Below are 19,183 nucleotides of genomic sequence, written 5' to 3' on the forward strand. Positions count from 1 at the left end.
CCTGTGTAGCTGCTACACCTGTCTTCTGCCCGGCACAAGGGGCGGATGTTCAGTAAATAAGCGCTCGCTCTCTCTCTCTCTCTCTCTCTCTCTCTCTCTCTCTCTCTCTCTCTCTCTCTCTCTCTCTCTCTCTCTCGCTCTCTCTCTCTTTCTCTCTCTCTCTCTCTCATGTCCAGTAAATAAGCGCGCTCTCTCTCTCTCTCCCTCTCTCTCTCTCTTTTTCTGGCTGGAGCCATCCAGGCTCACCATCTGGTGTGGAGATGATCGAATAAATTCATAGTCCCTCACCATGATGGCCTCCTGAGTTCCTCCTTCCGCAACGTAACACTAAGCCCGTCAGGGAGCACAAATAGATCAGAAGTCCATGTGGGAGCAGCCCATCTGGGACTGGTGGTCACAAAATGGAACAATTTGAGATACTAGCTGAGCTGGCTGGGGCTGAAGCTGGGGGTGGTAGTGCAGGAGGTGAGCTGGAAAGGAAGCTGGAGGAGGATGGTCTATGTATTACTCCCAAGTAATATATATATATGGCTAATATGCTAAGTGTCTGACCAACTAGTCACTATGATGCGCACTGATTACCAGGGGTCAGATGCTCAACGCAGGAATGGAGGGAGTCCAATCCCTTTCTGGGCCGCACGATTCTACCTTTGGCCGTGGGTTATGTTGTTGCTGGGGCACTGTCAGCTCCAAATCCTGTTTACTGCACACTTGCGTTTGCATTCCGCACCCTGTATGATGGCAACTTTGCAGAGTGCCCTCTTGCACTCCGGGACCTCTCAGGGAATGTTGGAGAGCCAGTTTCATTCTGATCCCCTAGGCCAGGCAGAGGGACCTCACCTGCCAGAGGGATGCGGCTTGCCAGGGAAGGACCATGGGAGGTTGGTTCCAGGGTGTGTCCAGTCCCGCCCCGCTGGCCACCTTCTAATTAATTTCCTTTCAATATGCATGGATCCATGCACTGGGTCGCTAGTGTACTAAGGTTTCAGGGCTTGTCTGTTGTGATGAGAAGTGCTATTTGCCTTAACTCCAGGAAACCTTCCACTGTTACGAACTACTAGACTACCCCTGGGCACCTTCTGAAGTCAGCCGAGATGGTACAAATAGAGTCCTGAACAGGCAGGAATTGGGTCTGGAGGGGAGGATGGGTGAGGGCAGCAGCACAGGAGATGGGCGCCTGCACACACATGGAAGCACACATGTGCACACTCACACGAGCCCACAGACACATGGGCACACACTTAGGGGCACAGTGGGGGGGGGCAGGGAGACAGGAAGATGGAGATGTGTGAGCTCCCCACCATTGCCAGGGCAACACAGGCCACAGCTGAGGAGGGGCAGTACCTCATTATTCTGATGGCTGATCCCTTTATTATTATTTCATCTGTACCTAGTAATTGTGAAGATATAACACTAAGTTGAGCAGTGAAGAATGTAAACAAAAAATTAAAATTACATTTGAAGTTATAATTGTAAAACATTTTTAAACTAATGAAGAAAAATGTGCCAAAATGGTCAAAGCTTTCAGGACTGACACTTTAAAACATAGCAACATTGAACAATAATGGGAAATGGAGACTCATGCTATCTGTGTTTGGATGTAGGGCTCCCTATTTCTCCAGTTCACCAGGATGGTTAAAAATGGGATGTTTTATCTGGCCTCGAGAACTCTGAAAGAATAAATCCCTGTCATTTAAAAAAAAGGAGGGAGGGTGCTTTGTTAAATGGCTATTTTTTTTTTTATTCTTAAAAACTAAAAGAACAAAACATTAATTAAAAATATTTTTGACTCCTGTTTTTTTGGAAAATTAAATAACTGAAATACCCCTATAAAAGCACTGAATAAAAACAGCAATCACCCTTTGCCTTGTTGGTTAGAGCATCGGCCTGTGGACCAAAAAGTTTAGGTTTGATTCCTGATCAAGGGCATGTACCTGGGTTGCAATCCCAATCCAGCTGGGGTTGGGGCATGTGCAAGAGGCAATTGATCAATGTCTCTCTCACAGTGATGTTTCTCTCCCCCCCACTCCCTCCTTCCCACTCTCTAAAAATCAATGGGGGGAGGGAGGAAATATCCTCAGGTGAAGATTAACAAAAATCAATAAATTTTATATGTATCTTTTAAATGCACAGACTTCACAACCAAGCATAAGAAATAACCAGGGTGACGAAGCAAAGAGGGAGGGGAGAGGGAGTGGTCCTGATGCCCAGGGTGGGGCTTTCACACCCACACAGGGCCAGCAGGTGGACCTGGAGACTCCTCCATGAGGCCAGGATGCTCAAATGGTGCATTAGTGCAAGAGTGGACCAGGGGAAAGATCAACCCCCAAAGCAGTTACTTCAGTCCCAAGAAGCACACTGGAGAGTCTGGAATTAACCCCCACACCCACCCATCCCCACAGGATCAGGGTAGTCACGTGACAGAGTGAAAGTGAGTGACTTCCATCCCAGGTCTCAACACAGGTGAGCGTGAAGAACATGAGCAAGACAGGGATGGGGGACAGGGCACAAGGGAGGACAGGCGGCCACTGCAGAGAGTGTGGCCCAGCCAATGGGGTCTGGCCGGCCTGCTCTCCTCCGGGAAGGACGGTCTCAGAATGTGCATCTACCAACACACACTTTAAAGGAAATAAAAGAACTTCCTTTGAAAAATCAAGTAGATGTTTCCAGTTATGCTAAACCCATATTACTGTGATTTATTGGACATCAATATTGCAAATGTAATGAAACCACAGTATCAGAAATACATTTGAAAGCTCTTTGTAAAGGCACCAAGAAAACTACAAACAGTTACATTATAGTCAACCATTTGTAACATTCAACAAATCAGTCTAGATATTGAAAACTTTTTTCTCCCAGTAGAAACTGCAAAAATATAAAATATAATTTGTGTTTATCTCCCCCCTGCCTTCCATTCCATCTCTACCTTCCATTGGATTGTCACCTGTTTCATGACACAGTCACAGCTTTGGACCACAGAAGAAGATAGCATGTAATCAGCATGGCCAGCGACATCGCAGAGCAGGAATGCCAAGCTGCACCTTCGGCCCCATTATCTTCCCCACACAGTTTTCCGGACAGACAAGTGTGTAAAATAACAGAAGTGCTGGCTCAGGGAAGTCTTGCTGCTGCTGACTCAGCAGAGGAAGGGCCCTGAGTCCAAGCACAATGGAGGTCTCAGGACAGAACACTTCAGAGTTGAGGTCCAGATGCCGAATTCTACATCAACAGGCGTGACCTGTCCACCCAGTGACGACGAGTTAGATGCAGAGGGTCCAAGAGAATGTGCACAGACGGCTTCATCTGAATGTTAGGGAGAAGGTGGGGCAGCATGGGCACTGATGGCAGGATGGGGCAGCCCAGGCACCTCGCGGGCAGGGACCAATGAGTGTGTTTGGAAAGGCTTCTCCTCAAAATGCCATGATGTCTGTGAATTCCATCTCTTTGGTCCCATGTTCTTCCAGTTACACATATCTGCTGTATTCTGGGGTGGGGAAGGGCAGTGGCCTGCTTCCCCTCAGTTGAATGAAATGAGAGGAGAACAAAGAGTGGATGGCTACTTCTGAGAGTTGGGGAGCGGGGTTGGGAGGTGGGGTGAGATGCTTCCCGTGATGAGGAGCAGGCACTCAGTTTGAATAGAAAGAAGCAGGAAAATTCTGAAACTCCACTGCTTGTCTTTGGCATTAAGTCCACAGCTACCCAGAGAGCAGAGGTGTGCTACACCCCATGTGAGAGCTGGGTAAATAGGACACAGGCCCAATGTGGGGCGAGAAGGGGAAGTAGGTGGTCCTCAGAGTGGCTGGTCCTCAGGGTAGCATTTACCAAACAGTTTCAGCATTAACCCAGGAACTGACACCTCAAAGACACCGATGACAGAAACACCTGCCCTGAGAGCAGCATTTCAAGATGGAATAGCAAGACCTCACCGGGACTCCAGCCACCTCCTGAGATGGCCAGCTGCAGTGACTTTAAAGATAGGTGACCTTGTCCTGTAAAGGCAGGGCCACAGGCAGACCCCAGACCCAGGGCCTCCCTGCTGTGGCCTCCTCCTGCCTGTTGGTTTTCAGACCCCGGTGGGATGCCCTGGGGTTCCCCTGGAACTTTGCCATCAGCCACAAGCCTACTCTGGATGGGGATTGAGGGTCACCTTCACTTTTTGATTTATGCTTTGTATCCAAATGTCCTGCAATCAGAATGTATTACCCTTCCAATTAAAAAAAAAAAAATACCTGCCTGGCTTTTCTCTAACAACTCTTCCTGGGATGGTGATTGGAGTCCTCATTTGAAAAACTGTGGCCAGTCAGCAAGACAGTGGGACAATGCGATCTCCTGTTTCTTTTCTCCACATTTTCAACTTCTCTCTACCTCCAAACCCAGACTCCGGGAACTCTAGGTTACATGCTGCACCAAGAGACAGGTGAGCATACACCATCTTCAGAGGCCTATTCAAAGACGCAGAGAGGCTTCTAGAAGGAATTGGACATCACCCCGTGAATCTCCACTCCAGTTTGGCCTCAAACTCCACTGTGGGTCGCAGACCACTTGCTGTAGGACCTGATGCCTCCAGTGCCTCCTGCCTGGCACTTCCTAGATTTTTTCCGTGAATGGGGCACGGTCACCGGCAGCTGAGTGAGTTCCAGCCGAAAGGCCTGTCTGGCCGCGGAATCCCCAGGGCATGGCGGCTACTCTCTGAACGGTACCCGGAGCTGGAGGCAGGTGTGGGGCCGCAGGGAACGACACCTCGACAGCTTTCATGCCCCGTGGGCTGCCAGTCAGCCCGGAGCTTGCTGCCACCTCCCGAGCCTGGAATAAGCCCCACCCGGTCCACAGGCCTCACTGTGGCCGCTTTCTGAAATACCTAGCCCCTCGGAGAGAAATGCCATCATACCTGAACAGACTTAAGACCACTTTGCATTTAAGAACTTGGGTGATACTTTACGAAACACAGAATACACGCTTGCATCTGTCACCAGATAACAGAGGACTGAACCTGTGCTCCTTGCCGAGCGCCCCGGAAGAGAGGCTGTGGCCTGCACCTGCCATCCCAGCCGACAGCACATCGGAGGGGAGCAGATGCACTGAACCAATGCCCGGCTCAGGGCAGAAAAGAGCACTCAGAGGCTTTGGGCGGCACCAGTGTCGCCAAGACACTTTTGGGGAGCATCCTGGGTGCCCCACCCTGGCTGTGAGCGGCCCATGGGGGTGAGTCCAAGGGCTCAAGCTTGATCATGGGTGCGGTCCCCGGAGCTCTGCAGTCACAGCCCAGAGTGGGAGGGCGGTGGCCCCGCACGCACAGGCAGGGGGGAGGCTCTGGCTCAGGAGGGCCATGCCCACGCTCCAGGCAGACAAAGTGTGCAGGGTGGAAGGGGGCCAGCTCCCTGCCGGGCCTGGGGGGAGCCCCCAGCATGCCATGCCCCAGGTGTGGGGAGTACAGGTGGTGCTTGGAGTCGGGCTCTGTCTTCAGGTGCATCCTGGTAGGGAAGGTGACCAGCTGTCTCTTAGCCACGTCACCCGCTCCCAGCCACACCTGGTTTGGGGACACAGCGTAGCCATCGGCTGCATCCTCAGACCCAGAGTCATTTTCCATCTTGATGGGCACATTGAGTGACAACATGGGGTTGCACGGGGCCTCCGGGGGCATGGGCACACCCGGCAACTTGATGTCCTGGGTGGCATAGCCCCCCACTGTGAGGCACTGCACCCCAGGGGGAGGGACCTGGCTCTCGAGGGTCCCCAGGGGGAAGGGGCCGCTGGCAGGAGAGTGGACCGGGCCCTGCTCGCCGTCCTGCAAGGCTCTGCTCGGCTGGCCGGCATAGGCACCGGGGGCCTGGTGAGCGCCGGGGGAATTCCGGAAGGCAGGGACGGTGCCTGGGGCGCTGGGGTAGGGCACACAGGAGCCCCGGGAGGTGGCATGCACAGGGAACGGGTCACTCCTGCTGGGCTCCAGCTTTGGCTTGGGGCCGTCCTGACCGTGTCTGCCTGCCGTCCAGCTCAGTTGCCTCGTGGGTCCTGGCGTCTCGAAGCAGCAGTCGTAAGTGTGTGCTTCCCTCCTCCTCCTTACCCCGGAGCCGCCGCTGGGCACCCTCCCGTGCTCCTCTCCTCCCCAGTCCCTGCAGAGAGAGGGCAAAGAGAGGGGAGGGCTCTAAGTTAGCGTGGCACTGACTGAGCCAGTCTGCACCCGCATTACCCTGCGGCTCTCAACCCTGCAGCCCCTGAGCCAGTGTCAGCAACCTCTCTTCTTGTGCATGACCCTCCCACCGCTTCCGGGCGCCAGGGGGAACTCTGAGGCCGGGGTTGGATGGGATGGGTGCGGTAGGGATGTCAGGTCCTGGCATGTATATTGCATGATGTGGCATCATCTGTGGTGACGGGAGGTGGTGCCTGGGAGGGTGAGGTAGTCCAGAGACCACACAGCAGGCCAGGCCTCCAAGAGGAGAGCTGTGTCAGAGAAGGGGCAGGGTCTGGAGGTGGGGACTGCAGAGGGTTTCCATGCAAAGGGGAGGGCAGAGGAGGCAGCCACCCAGGGTCCAGACTACAGGCAAGTCCAAAGGTCCTACAGGGCCAACAGAAATCCCATCCCTGACTCCAAGCAGGCCCCCTGTCCCCCATGTGTAATGATGGACTTATAGGGCGAGAAGCATGTCTGGGTGTGTTCCGTGTGTATCTGCACGTCCCACTAAGAGCAAGGTTGAGCCGTCATGGTCGAGGCCACCAGTCGCTCTTTTCTTTCCTGACACCCGGCTGTGACTTCGAGGGGTGCTGGGCTGGACAGAGGCACCACTTACCCGGTGGCCCCCTCAGGGTAAAGGACGAGGTCGGGGCCACCCCGCAGGCACAGGCACGTGGCTCTGGCGGGAACCCGGGCCCAGCGGCAGGCATCCATCTGTGCCCTGAACACAGAAATGCCGTTTTCTCCACCGTTTCTTCCTGTTGGGATGCAGACAAGGGAAAGGTGTCGTGGGTGCCCTGAACAGCACCTGGGCCCGAAGAGCAGCTTTGGTCTTTGTGGACACGGCTCCGGGGGCCCCTCAGAGCCGTGCAGACCCGAGCCCCCAGGTACTGACCGCCACCCAGCCTCACTCGGTCCAAACAGCACTTCCATGGAGCATGCCACGGTTCCCAGGAGTGGGGAGAGCCCTCCAAGGGACACTGATACAGTTTAACCATTTAAGAAGGGTGACAGTTGCCCGGCCAGCATGGCTCAGTGGTTGAGCATCGACCTATGAACCAGGAAATCACGGTTCAATTCCCGGTCAGGGCACATGCCCAGATTGTGGGCTCGATCCCCAGTGTGGGGCATGCAGGAGGCAGCCGAGCAATGATTCTCTCTCATCATGGATGTTTCTACCTCGCTCTCTCACACTCCCTTCCTCTCCAAAATCAATGGAAACGTATTTTAAAATAATGATTAAAAAGGGTAACATAGTGAACTTTCAAAAGTACCTGCTAAGTAATTGGGTTTTCCGTGCAATTCTGATACACACAGACTCCTGGTGGCTTTTGCTCTGCAGAAAAACAGATAATAGCAAAATAATATGCAGATGGTATGTGCTGATGGTGGAAGTTAACAACATGACAGGCATTACGGTTATGGCTAGTAGGGAAAGACACAACAGTGACACATACTTTTTTATTATTAAATTATTATCTGTGTACATATTTACTTTGTATTGATCATAAAGTCTTTTTTCAGCTAGAGATTGGCTAAAAATTCCAATTTGCGTCAGTTTTTAGGCCAATAAAGGCCTAATGGATTTGCTTCAGAAAGCAGACCTGCACACTGGATGACTTACCAGTGCCTTTATTGTATTCTGGATGGCCAGAATGAAAATACAGTGAATTCTTGTCATTGACGCTAGTTATGCTCTCCACCAGAGGTGGGGAACCTTTCTCTGCCAAGGGACTTGTAGGTATTTATAACATCATTCCCTGGCCATACAAAATTATTAACTTAAACATTAGCCTGCTGTATCTGGTCAAACGTTTAATTAACTCACCCCAAATGCCTCGACAGGGCCAGACCAAATGATTTTTCGGGTCTTATGCAGCCTATGGGCAGGATGTCCCCCACCTCCTGCTCTACACAGTCACCGTGAGAGACTAAATTAGTGAACACTGAGCCATCGTTCCTAAGCGTGCGCACACACATGCACACACACAGACATGCACACACAAACACACACTTATCACAGAACTTAGGCAGAATCTTAAGCCTGAGGAAACGCATTCTGCCAGATAGTTTTTAAAATTAATTTTCAAGAAAAAAATGTGGCTCGGTGGATGAGCATTGACCTATGAACCAGGAGATCACAGTTTGATTCCCAGTCCAGCACATGCCTGGGTTTCAGGCTCAACCCCTAATGGGAGGTGTGTAAGAGGCAACCCATCAACGATTCTCTTTCATCATTGATGTTTCTGTCTCTCTCTCCCTCTCCCTTCCTCTCTGAAATAAATAAAAATATATTTTTTAAATAAAGAAAAATATAGGCTCAGAGGTGTTAAGTGTCTTGCCTGAGGCCATCCCTTTAGCAGGGGCAGGAGTGGGATTCAAGTCCAGCCCACCTGGCTGGCCCAGAGCCAGAGCTTCCTGCCCTGCTGTCCCATAACCCCCTCTCCAACCCTGGTCATCTCTGTAGCAGAACAGAGACAGGAGAACAGGGGTGAGAGGCAGAGGCTAAGAACAGAGATAAGAGAACAGGGACAAGAGAAGGGAGAGGAAAGAGCAGAGGAAGAGGTGAATTGTCTCTCTCAGTTGGAACATGTTCATTGGACGACTCAAATATCTGTCACTCTGGGCATGACTGTGAATGACTGCAAAGGCCCCTGGGTATTGATTTTGGAGCACAAATACGTAGATAGATTTACACATACAGAATCCATGTACAATCAGGCATGAAGGTGTGTCACAAACCCGTCAAGGAAGTTGTGAAGAGCTTGGATAGCATCTGCAAGGACCACAAAACACATCCAGAGCAGCCCTCAGGGCCTCTGAGTTTGCACCTTCCACTGTCTCAGCTCAGAGGGACACGAACATGACGCCTGAACTAAACCTTGGTTTAGGAATTCCATTCAAAGCAGCTGGAAATTCCCAAACCAGGAAGCTCGAGGCAGTTGTTCTCTCCTTTCTTAGGATGTTGAACAGAACCAACGCTCTCTGAGGGCCTTTGTCTTTCCCTATTCTGAGTTTTCAGGAAATTCTGTACAATATGACACCTAATATTGACTCAACTGGCATTACGTGTGCAACCCCATGCATTCACAGCACCACTAGGGGGAGGCAGAAGCCCAGCTTGCACGCAGACCTCTAAGGGGATGGGAAGGATAGAATTTTCCTCTCTTGTTTGTAGGGTTGGAAAAAACATATACAGAAAAGTCACCATGTGGTTTTAATTATAATTATCAGGCCACAAAGACTTAAAAACACAGAGAACCTGAAGACAGCAAATGAAGATGGAAAATAATTCAGAGTATGAGGGTGTTCGTCCGGGTGGTAAGACAGCAGGTGCGTACAGACTCACCCCCCCACCAGACATTAAGTCCTTTGTAATGGGATCTGCACAGTGGGTTAGTCTTTGGACAATAACCTTTGCCCTTCAGCCTTCCTTCCCGATTTAGCTTGCTTCATCACTTACACCTATAGCTGTTTTCATGGGCTATTCTGTCATCTCTCTCTTGTGTGTCATGACATATTAAATCTTTAAAAATAAAAAGACATATGTGTTTCACTTAAAACCACTCCACAAAACTGCTGTCTTACATGCTGGCGCGCATCAGAGACCCAGAGGGCAGCCCCGGGTCCATGGCTGTGTTCCTGGAAGCCACCTTCAGGGCAGACGTGTGACACCAGCAGCAGCAAGGTGGGGGTTCCTGCCGTGAAGGCAGCGGTTCCAATGGCAGCCCAGAGGCAGACCACATCGCAGTGCATGGACATGAGAACGAGCATCTCAAGAAAGCAGAGCGCACAGTGGGAGCGCTCCATTCACCGACCGTGTCTGCTGTCGGATTTTCTAATCACCGTGCCGGTGGAGAACCTCTGGCCCACAGGCCCTACGAGGCCAGCGAGATCATTCTGTCTGGCCCTGCCAAGGCATGAGGGTGAGTTAATTAAATATTGGACCAAATATAGTGGTTAATGTTTAAGTTGATAATTTTGTATGGCCTGTGAGTGATGTTATACATATCTAAATGGCCGCTAGCAGGAAAAAGACCCCCCCACTCCTACTCTGAGTGGTCGTGGAAGACATCAGAGGTGAATCGTGGGTGCTGATGGGGAGTGGACATTCACACCTGGCCCCCCAGAGGGACAGCTGTGCAGGTGGCCGCTGGGGCTTGCCTGGAACTGGAGGATTTAGGAACAAATGGTAGAAGCAGTGTTTGCTGCCACGGTCCACAAAAGCAATTCTGTTTTGCTAGTGGTTGCTCCCATATGAGCTTAAAAACACCACATTTCTCTCTCTCTCTCTCTCTCTCTCTCTCTCTCTCTCTCTCTCCCCCCCCCCCCCCCCCCGAAGATGAAGAAAATGTAGTAGAAAGTGCTCCGTGCCAGGCATTCCGCTTTGAGCACTGGGACGGTGAGCTCGGCTGCCGAGGGGCTTACTCACTTCGTGTCCATCGCGGTGGAGCCATCTGCCCTGTGCTTCGTCCGCAGAAACGCTCCCTTCATCTTCATCTCAGCCACCGACGGCAGGAGCACAGGCACCACGACGCAGAACAGCGAGAGCTGAGGGGACAGGACGGTTCCCGATGGCGCCTTCCTCTTCTGGCCAAACAGGAATTTGAGTTTTCCTTGGAACTGCATCGTCTGATGTTTTAAGGACAGAAACGCATTCACAGAGTGATTAGCGACATGGTCAGAGGAGGTGGAAATGATGTCCTCGGGGATCGGAACTCGGACAAGAGCCTTATCCTCAGTCACGGGAGAGGCAGGCACCAGCATTTCTCCCTGCTTGGCCTCCGAGGGACAGGAACTGCCCCAAGGCCTCCAAAGGATTCCCAGGTGCTCTGGAGCCTATAACCTCCTTTCACTGACAAGTGTGTGCTGGTGTGTGCACTCACGGATGTGTGGGTGTGCGAGCCGACCCTCACCTGTGAGTGTGAAGGACACAGGGACTGAGGGGAGGGTCTCCCAGACCCAGCAGCGGCTCTGCTTCCTCAGTGGTTAGGATGGAGCAGAGAAGGTGAGGTATCGGGGGAAGGGGAGCCAGAAACTGGGGAAACACCCCCGAAGGGACATGTGTAGGGGCTGTGGCATCTGGAGAAGCAGGTAAATGCAAAGGAGAAAATTAGTTTCATTCTCTACTGTTTTGAAGTGACTGAATTTGTATTATGCACAATGTTTTTATTAAGACAATTGTTAATGCAGAAACAAAACAACAACCAAGAGGAAAAGGTTAATGAAACTGCAGCCACCGGCTGGTCGCGGCCTCTGCTCTGAGCCCTGCCTGCAGAGACCTGGACTGGGAGCCCGAGTGAGTGATGCGGAGGGTCTCGAGTCCTGAGGGGGTCTGGCCCTCAGCCCAGGGCCAAGGGGCAACTCTGATATGAGATGGTGTTTGTGTGCATTTCCCGAAGGTCTGGGGCTGGACTGGGGTTGGGGGTATGCAGTGGCTCAAAGGACTCTGAGCTGGAAAAGCTGGAGCAAAACACGCTCAGTGAGACAGGCATTGATGCGGCCAGCCGGTAGGCGGCGCCCAAGGACTGGTCTGCAGGGACGGCTCCCTCTTCCAAAGCCACTTAGAGCGTTTTTCAACCGCTGTGCCGCGAGATGTTGCCTGGTGTGCCGTAGGTGCAGACAAGACAAGAATTTTATAATTTTTCACTATTTTGTTTACTTAATATTTCATAATAAGTAATTATAAAATACTTTCTTTGTTTATTTGATTCCTATTCAAGAGAATTATTTTATATATAGTCAATATAGGCACAGAGTTAAATTTTTTAACATTTTCTAATGGTGGTGTGCCTCGTGATTTTTTTCATGAAACAAGTGTGCCTTTGCCCAAAAAAGGTTGAAAAACACTGACTTAGAGGACGGATTCACAGACACACCACCGTCCTCTGTCCGTCTTCTCTTCCTACATGCATGCTGAGCACCAGCTAGAAGTTTCCAGCCCAGCTCTGGCCCAACACTCCGGGGCTTTGCCAAACACCAAACACCGAACTCCAGGGGTTCGTGCCTCCCAGGGCCACAGCCCAGGTGTGGAGATGGACCCCGAGGGGCTCATAGTCCAGGTGGGGACACAGACCCCAGGTAGAGGCCCAAAGTCCAGGAGGGGGAGACAACTCCTCTGGGGCACGGGGCCAGGTGGGGCTAGGAGGATGTGCAGAGGTTGGGGGCATCAGTGCACATACCCAGGCAGGGCTGGAGACTGAGCTCCAGAGCCCTAACCACCCCCCACCCCAGGGCCCTGCCCTTCAGCACTGATGGTGAAAGGCACTGGGGTCAGAGGGTCTGGTGTTGAATTGCTGCCCAAGGATGGGGGTGCTGGGCCTCTAGGGAGGCTGTGATCCCGAGGAGAGTGTGGAGACTGGGCTGGGGAGATGACAGAGGCTCTGGAACACAGTCGGGGAGGTGGACAGAGGCTGGCACAGCTAGGTGCTCTGCTCTGTTGTCCCCTCTGAGGACATCTCCTCCCTTCCCTTCATCCCTTCAGGAAGAAACTGGAAGAAGAAACAGTCAAACATGAGACGTGGGGACACAGTATGTATCTGCAAGAGAAGAGCTTAATCCCAATGGCCTGGCAGGATCGGGGTCTCGGGTGCTTGTCGGGTGTCCTGGGGAAATCTTTGCAAATGAACTTGAAATAAGGGTACAACTAAACACAAGTTAAAACTCGGTGCAGTTTAAGACCTACTGCAGAGTTTTAACACGTCAGCCGGGTCATGTCCTCTCTCGGTTGCAGGTGGCTCAGGTTCGCTCTCATTCACCCACCTACCATCACTCAGTCCCACTGAGAACCGCATGCAGTCCCCCACTTCCCACTCTGTTCCTTCTGTCACAGGACGCAGGCCACTCGACGTCACCCCCTCCGCTCACTCACCAGGAAGCCCGAGGTGCTGTCCAGCAGGCAGCGCACGCGGCAGACGAAGCAGCGCGTCAGGAAGGCCGAGTACTCGGTGGGGCCGGCCGCCCCCTCCTGGGCCTGGAGCAGCCTCCCCAGGATGATATCCTCTCCTGCCCAGGTGGGTGCAGGCGGGGGTGGGAGCCCGAGGGCAGGGGCAGGGAAACGGAAAAAACACTGATAAGCAAGGCTCTGCATGCCACCGCCAGCTATCACCATGTGACACGTCCCCTGTGCTCCCGCCCATCCCGTCCCCAAGACCCCATAGTGACAGCTGCTCCCACAAATGTGCTCACAGTCCTTTGCCTTTAAAAACGTCACTTCAGCCCTTGCTCGGTGGCTCGGTTGGTTGGAGCTTCAGCCCATACACCAACAGGTTGTGGGTTTGATTCCCAGTCAAGGCACAGGCTGAGGTGATGGGTCTGATCCCCAGTTGGGGCTAGCATAGGAGCAATCAATCGATGTTTCTCTCTCCCTACCTCCTCCTCTCTCAGTGTCAGGAGATTTGACTGTGGGTGGTGGGCATATGGTCCTATAGACAGATTTTTGTAAATGAGTAATCCACACATGTAACCTATATGATCATGTAGACCAATGTCCCCCCAATAAAATCCTATATAATAAAAGGCGGGGGGGAGGGGGTGAAGTACCCACAATACCAAAAAAAATCAATAAAAACAAATGCTCTGGTGAGGATTAAGAAAATGAAACACGTCACGTCAGTACGACTGCACGAGTGACATACGGCTGTTTAGTCTGTCCCTTTGGAGCCTGATAGGACAGGCTGGCATGTCAGTACCTGGGTTTGCTTTCTCCACTCAGCTTTCTGAGGAAATTATGCTGTTGCGTGAGGCTGTGTTGGAAACTTTTCTTGAATCGTTTACAACTTCTGGGGAGAACTACTGAGACTCACTCCCTGAGCTGGGCCCCAGGGGGAGGCACTCTGTCTCCTCGTGCCCAGTGCGCTTCCCCTGCTCGCCAGTCTGCCCTGCCGCCCCCGCAGGAGCTGGACGCCTGCCGGGCATGTCCTGAGTGGGCAGGGGCCTCGCTCTGGGTCTGGTGGGGCTCTGCCAGGAAGGGGTCCTGCCGGCAAGGGGCACATCTGTGAGCCAACAACCATCTTTGGGGGCTTCTTTCTTTTCTAAGGTAAATCAAATGGGGCCAAAGGAATTCCCTGGAAGACTGCATCCCTGGGGGAGGACAAGCACCGCAGCCTTTTGGGGAGGGGTTCCCAGGCCCTGGCCGAGCACAGAGATGCCATCAGCCGTCAGGCTCAGGAGCCTGAGAGCCCTGTGGGCTGTCTGGAGGGGCAAGAGGAATGCGGGAGAAGGTCTCTGGAAGGGGGGCGCTGCACTCATGCGAAGGGAAGGAGATGCAGATCGGGTGGCAGTTTCCCGGGCAGTCCGAGTGTTGACAAGCCGGGCTCCCAGTCTCTGAGACCCACCTGTCTCCGAGCGCAGGGGCTGCCCACACACCACCTGGGGAGGGTCCATGGCCCAGTGGAGCTGCCGGCAGAAGTCCTGGCGGTCGTCCACGTGGATGTAGTCATAAATGTTCTGGTGCATCACGTCCGTCTGAAACATCACAACAGTTACCCCGCCTTACACCAGGGAGTTACACAAAGTCCCCCGTGACCAGTTACCCCAGCCTTGCCCCAGGGAGTCACACACGGTCCCTAGTGATGACTACCTCACAAACGCCTCATCCAACTCTCTGGAGCAAGCCCTGAAGGTAAGGCCACAGGAAAGACTGGAGAGTGGCCTCAAGGCCATTCCCTCCCTGGGAGTACCGGCCATGCCACCTGGAACACCGAGCCCCCCAATCTCCACCCACCTGCCGGGTGGTGACTTCGGAGGCAGAGCGCGGCTCAGACCAAATGTCTTCGAGAGCCAAGATACCCACTTTTCTAAATTTTTCCGGCCTCAGGGACTCAGGAAACTCATCACACTGTATGGTTTTGGGCACTTTGCAGCCAAAAGTTCATTAGGAAATCACCCCTGGGGGTGAGGTAGGAGCATCAGTACCTCCTGGCCAGTGACTTCCTTCTTCCTGGCACCTCTAGGCCCCGCCCACCCCTTCCAGGATGCCCTATGGACGCACTGACCACAGTCCTCTCTCTGGTTCTCTGTCCTCCCTTTGCTCAGCACAGAGGCCGACTCCTGCAGCCTCAGGTCCACACTGGGAAGCCTCCATCTGGGGCACAGAGGCCACAACCACGACCCTGAAGACTGTAGCTATTGTAGGTGAAAACATCCTCAGAGTCTGCTGATAAATGACAAGGGCCGGTACACATCTCCCATGACTTCTCCTTCCTGTAACTCTGGCGAAGGCCAGCTGGGATGCCGGAATGTCAAATAAGACACCCTCAGGGAGGCAGAGCAGGAATGTGATCGTAACTCAGAGTTGGACCCCAATCTCTGTGCACCCACAGTCCAAACAGACTGTTTTCACACAGAGGTCAGAAGTGGTGCTGCCCTTGGTCAGGGTCGTCCAGGGTCAGGGGCTCTGGATGTGAATGTGGGACCAACAAACAGAGACCAGCTCCTGGTGGGAGGGGACACACCAGGCTTCCCCTCCAGTTTCAGTCCTGCTGGCTCGCACCTCACCTGGCAGCTCCCACCTCACCCGAAGGTTCTTGTCTCACCTGGTGGCTTCCAGCTCCCCTGATGGCTCTCACCTTAGCTGGGGCTCTATCAAGTGCAGTACCCACAGGGATGTTTTCCTAATACACTTTTGTGACTCCAGGATAACTTGTAGGCTGGAAAGTACCATGCCATAAATATACAGCATGCTGAGTTCCCCGTGTAACCGCCGCCCAATCAGCAAGCAGGACACCCATCGCACTTTGTGAGCCTCTCACTCTCTCCTTCCTAGGGGCGGGCACGCTGGCCTGCTCGTAAATGGAGCGCTGTGTGCTGTGCTCCTTGGTGCCTGTCCATTCACCCACATGTGTGCCTGTCCATTCACCCACTAAGGCCATACTATCTTAACTACTGAGTTTCACCCCATCGTTGTATGAATTTTGCTGTATAGTACCCCACCTCTGGCGAAACCACTCTCAGGCTGACGGATATTTGGGCTGTTCCCTGCCTGGGCCCGTTGGCATGACGCGGCTGCGTCTCTGAGAGCACACCCACGCGTGGAATTACTCGGGCATGGAGGCCAAAGTTCAGCTTCAGGAGATGATGCCAAACAGCTCTTCAAAGTGAGCGCACAAGTCACACCCTCGCTGTGGCGAGTGCAAAAGCCAAGTTGCTTCCCATTCTCGCCGGCATTCGGCACTTCAGCCCTTCTCGTTTGAGCCTCTGTGGCAAATGTGTCATGGTTTCTTAGTGTGGTTTTAATTTCCACATCATGAAATCTAAGGAAATTGAGCATCTCACAGATTTATTGGTCTTTAGATGTGAGTGTGTGTGTACACGTGTCGTGTGTTTGCGTGCGTGTTGGCCATTTGTGTCTTTTTTCTCCATTTTCCATGGAGCCGTCATGCTGACTTGTCAGCGTTCGTTCTCTGTCTGTTCTGGTCACCAGGACTTTATTGGGTGTGTTCTACTGCAAGCATCTCCACTCCCTGGCCTGCCTTCCCGCTCTCCTAACGGATCTAACACAGTTGAATTCATCAATCTTTCCGCAAGGATGGGATTTTGTCCTAAGGAATCTTTCCCCATAGATCTCCTACTTCTGCTCTGTTATCTCCTAGAAACTCCTACACCCACCTAATATGTATTGTGTATGGTGTGAGGCAAGAATCAAGATTTGTTTTCCTGCCAGTAGATCTGGTTCACCCAGCTCCATTCATTGACCATTTCCTCATCACCGGCAGGACCGCCTTTATCATGTGTGCACACCCGTTTGCTCTGACTGCCAGTTCCCTGTGGGTCCATTTGTCTGTGCTCGCACTGAGGCCATAATCTCTTAACTACTGAGTTTTGTAGGAAGTATATCCAGGATTATAGGTCCCCAAAGTCCCTCCCTTAACCTGCTCAGATCACCTTAGCTTTCTGCACCTCTGATTAGCTTGCCATTTTCCAGAAGAGCTGCTCAGTTTTTATGGCAATGTCATTAATTCTATAACTTGATCGGACATCTTTATGATATTAAGAGTGGCCCTGTGCACAGATTCATGCACATTGAAAGGAAATTAATTAGAAGAAATATTTTAATATTGCTATTTGCCCTTTCTCTAATAAAAGTGTCAACCAAATTCACAATTGAAAGTGCAGATTGAAACACACAAGTGCGATTAGCACCAGCGAGAGCTTTATATGTATCGTGCATGCGCGAGTCAATATTTATTTTTAATTTGCCAGTGTGCATCATATGTACTGGCAGGTCGGTTGGTCAGATGGTCAGATGGATGAACGGTTGGTCACTTAGCCTTTTATATATATAGATTGGGTCCTCCAAGTCATAAATATGGCCTATCCCTCAATTTATCTGGATCTTCTTTAATTTCTTTAAAGATTGTTTCATATTCTTGAGTCCTTACTGAAGATTGGGTATTTTCCCATCCTGTTGCAGACAGATGGCATTTCCCCCTCTATGGTTTTGTTTAAGGAAGAGTAGGCTAACCTCTGAGCACTGAGCAGTCATGGTTCTCACTGGGTTCCCATTATTCCCTCATGAGTTTTAGTCAGTGACCCCAAGCCTTACAGAGCCCGGGAGGCAGTGAGCCGCCCACAGGTCTCCATGGGTGCTGTTCGTCATTGCCACACCATAGTTATTAATGAAAGGTATGTGTGGAATTAACATGAGGTATGAGTCTGCGGCTCAACCAAAACAGGGGACAGATGACCTCAGAGAAGGGCATAATAAAACCGGAAAAGGCATTCCTGACTGAGGCCAATTTGAAGACATTAAATGTCAATATTTTCAGTTTGAGGAAACAAGGATCTGTATTGTAATAATTAGTGTGGCACATCTGACCGCCCTTCTTCTTTCTTAACCTCCTAGAGCTTGATTCCTAGGAAGTGAGGTCAAGGGAAGTAAATGGTGGGAAAAATGCGAGGAAGGCAGAGAATAACATAGCAATTATTCAAATAGACAAAAACATGGCTTTGATCAAGTAAAAGCAGCCATTATTTTAGCTTTAAACCATCATTATGGAGTTAAGAATAAAAGCAAATTACTTGAACAAAATCCTCATGCCAGCAGTTATCTTCACTTTTTCGTGCAAAGTCCACAGGCTCCACAAGAGCCCTGGCTCACGCGGGGACGGCCTCCCCCGCTGCCCCGTGTGCGGACAGACAACTTCTTCCACCAAAAAATGGCGGCTGAAATACGCACCTAAACCCATGTATTCACCACAAAAAGTACTGGGCTTGAGATAGACAATGGGCTCAGGCTGAGATAGGAAGAACCTGGCTCCCGACTCTGTAAATCATTCTGCACAAGGAGCTCACAATAGCTCAAAGCTGTCCTCAGATTTTTATGAAATATTTTGCATAAATTAGAGTCAATGCCTGATTTAATGGCATTTGGAAACAATTTCCTTATAATAAAAGGCAAAACTTTTTTTTTTCTTTTAACTTCTAACTCTTGGAGGGAAATATCCAAGCTCCAATAAAACAAAGGTCCAATGACAAGCTCAGACCTGGAACCAAGGCTGCTCTACAGGACCCCTGCCTTGATCACCGAGCCAGCGTCTTCGCTAAGACCTCCGAATAGCAGCTAAAGAATTCGCAGGGCAACTCTTGGTGACAGCACAAAAAGGCAAACCAAACACGTCTCTCTAGACTCAGCCCTGCAGAAGCAATTGAGGGAAGTCCGTTAAAACGTCACCACTGGGGGCTAGATTCGAGTCGTGTCCACATCCTTGCCCTGCCCACCAATCTACTGGCCACTTAGGGGTGAGCAGCACTGTGTAAATGAGGCACCCCAGAGCTTCTGTGATGTACAGGAGGGGACAGTGGACAGGGAGGGCACCGGGGCTAAGCTGGCCACGCCTGGTGTTTGTATTGTCCTAGGAATGAGAGACTCATCGCAGGATATGGACAGGGTGTATTGTCACACACTGCTGAGTGCAGCCAAGGGAGAAACACCTCAGGCAGCCTCCTCTGTAGTGGGGCTGGTGTGGGGACTTCTCTCAGGAGTGTCACAGGGGCCAGTGCCCTTGCCACACA

At 51.7% G+C, this 19,183-nt stretch overlaps 1 protein-coding gene across 2 annotated transcripts in view; it reads right to left on the bottom strand.

Moving 5' to 3' along the window:
* Positions 1-2,670: 2,670 nt before the first annotated feature.
* AHRR (aryl-hydrocarbon receptor repressor) overlaps positions 2,671-19,183 on the bottom strand; it is a 70,157-nt gene continuing 53,644 nt past the window's right edge. For both annotated transcript variants that reach the window (XM_036409611.2, XM_036409613.2), the window contains exons 6-11: positions 14,506-14,635; positions 13,041-13,174; positions 10,602-10,801; positions 7,444-7,505; positions 6,786-6,927; positions 2,671-6,110 (exon numbers count right to left, since the gene is read on the bottom strand). In XM_036409611.2, coding sequence (XP_036265504.1) covers positions 5,096-6,110; positions 6,786-6,927; positions 7,444-7,505; positions 10,602-10,801; positions 13,041-13,174; positions 14,506-14,635 — 1,683 coding nt within the window. In that variant the 3' untranslated portion in view covers positions 2,671-5,095. The remainder of the gene's footprint in view (positions 6,111-6,785; positions 6,928-7,443; positions 7,506-10,601; positions 10,802-13,040; positions 13,175-14,505; positions 14,636-19,183) is intronic.

The sequence above is a fragment of the Pipistrellus kuhlii genome, unplaced genomic scaffold (genome assembly GCF_014108245.1).
Source record: "Pipistrellus kuhlii isolate mPipKuh1 unplaced genomic scaffold, mPipKuh1.p scaffold_m20_p_4, whole genome shotgun sequence".
Taxonomy (NCBI): domain Eukaryota; kingdom Metazoa; phylum Chordata; class Mammalia; order Chiroptera; family Vespertilionidae; genus Pipistrellus; species Pipistrellus kuhlii.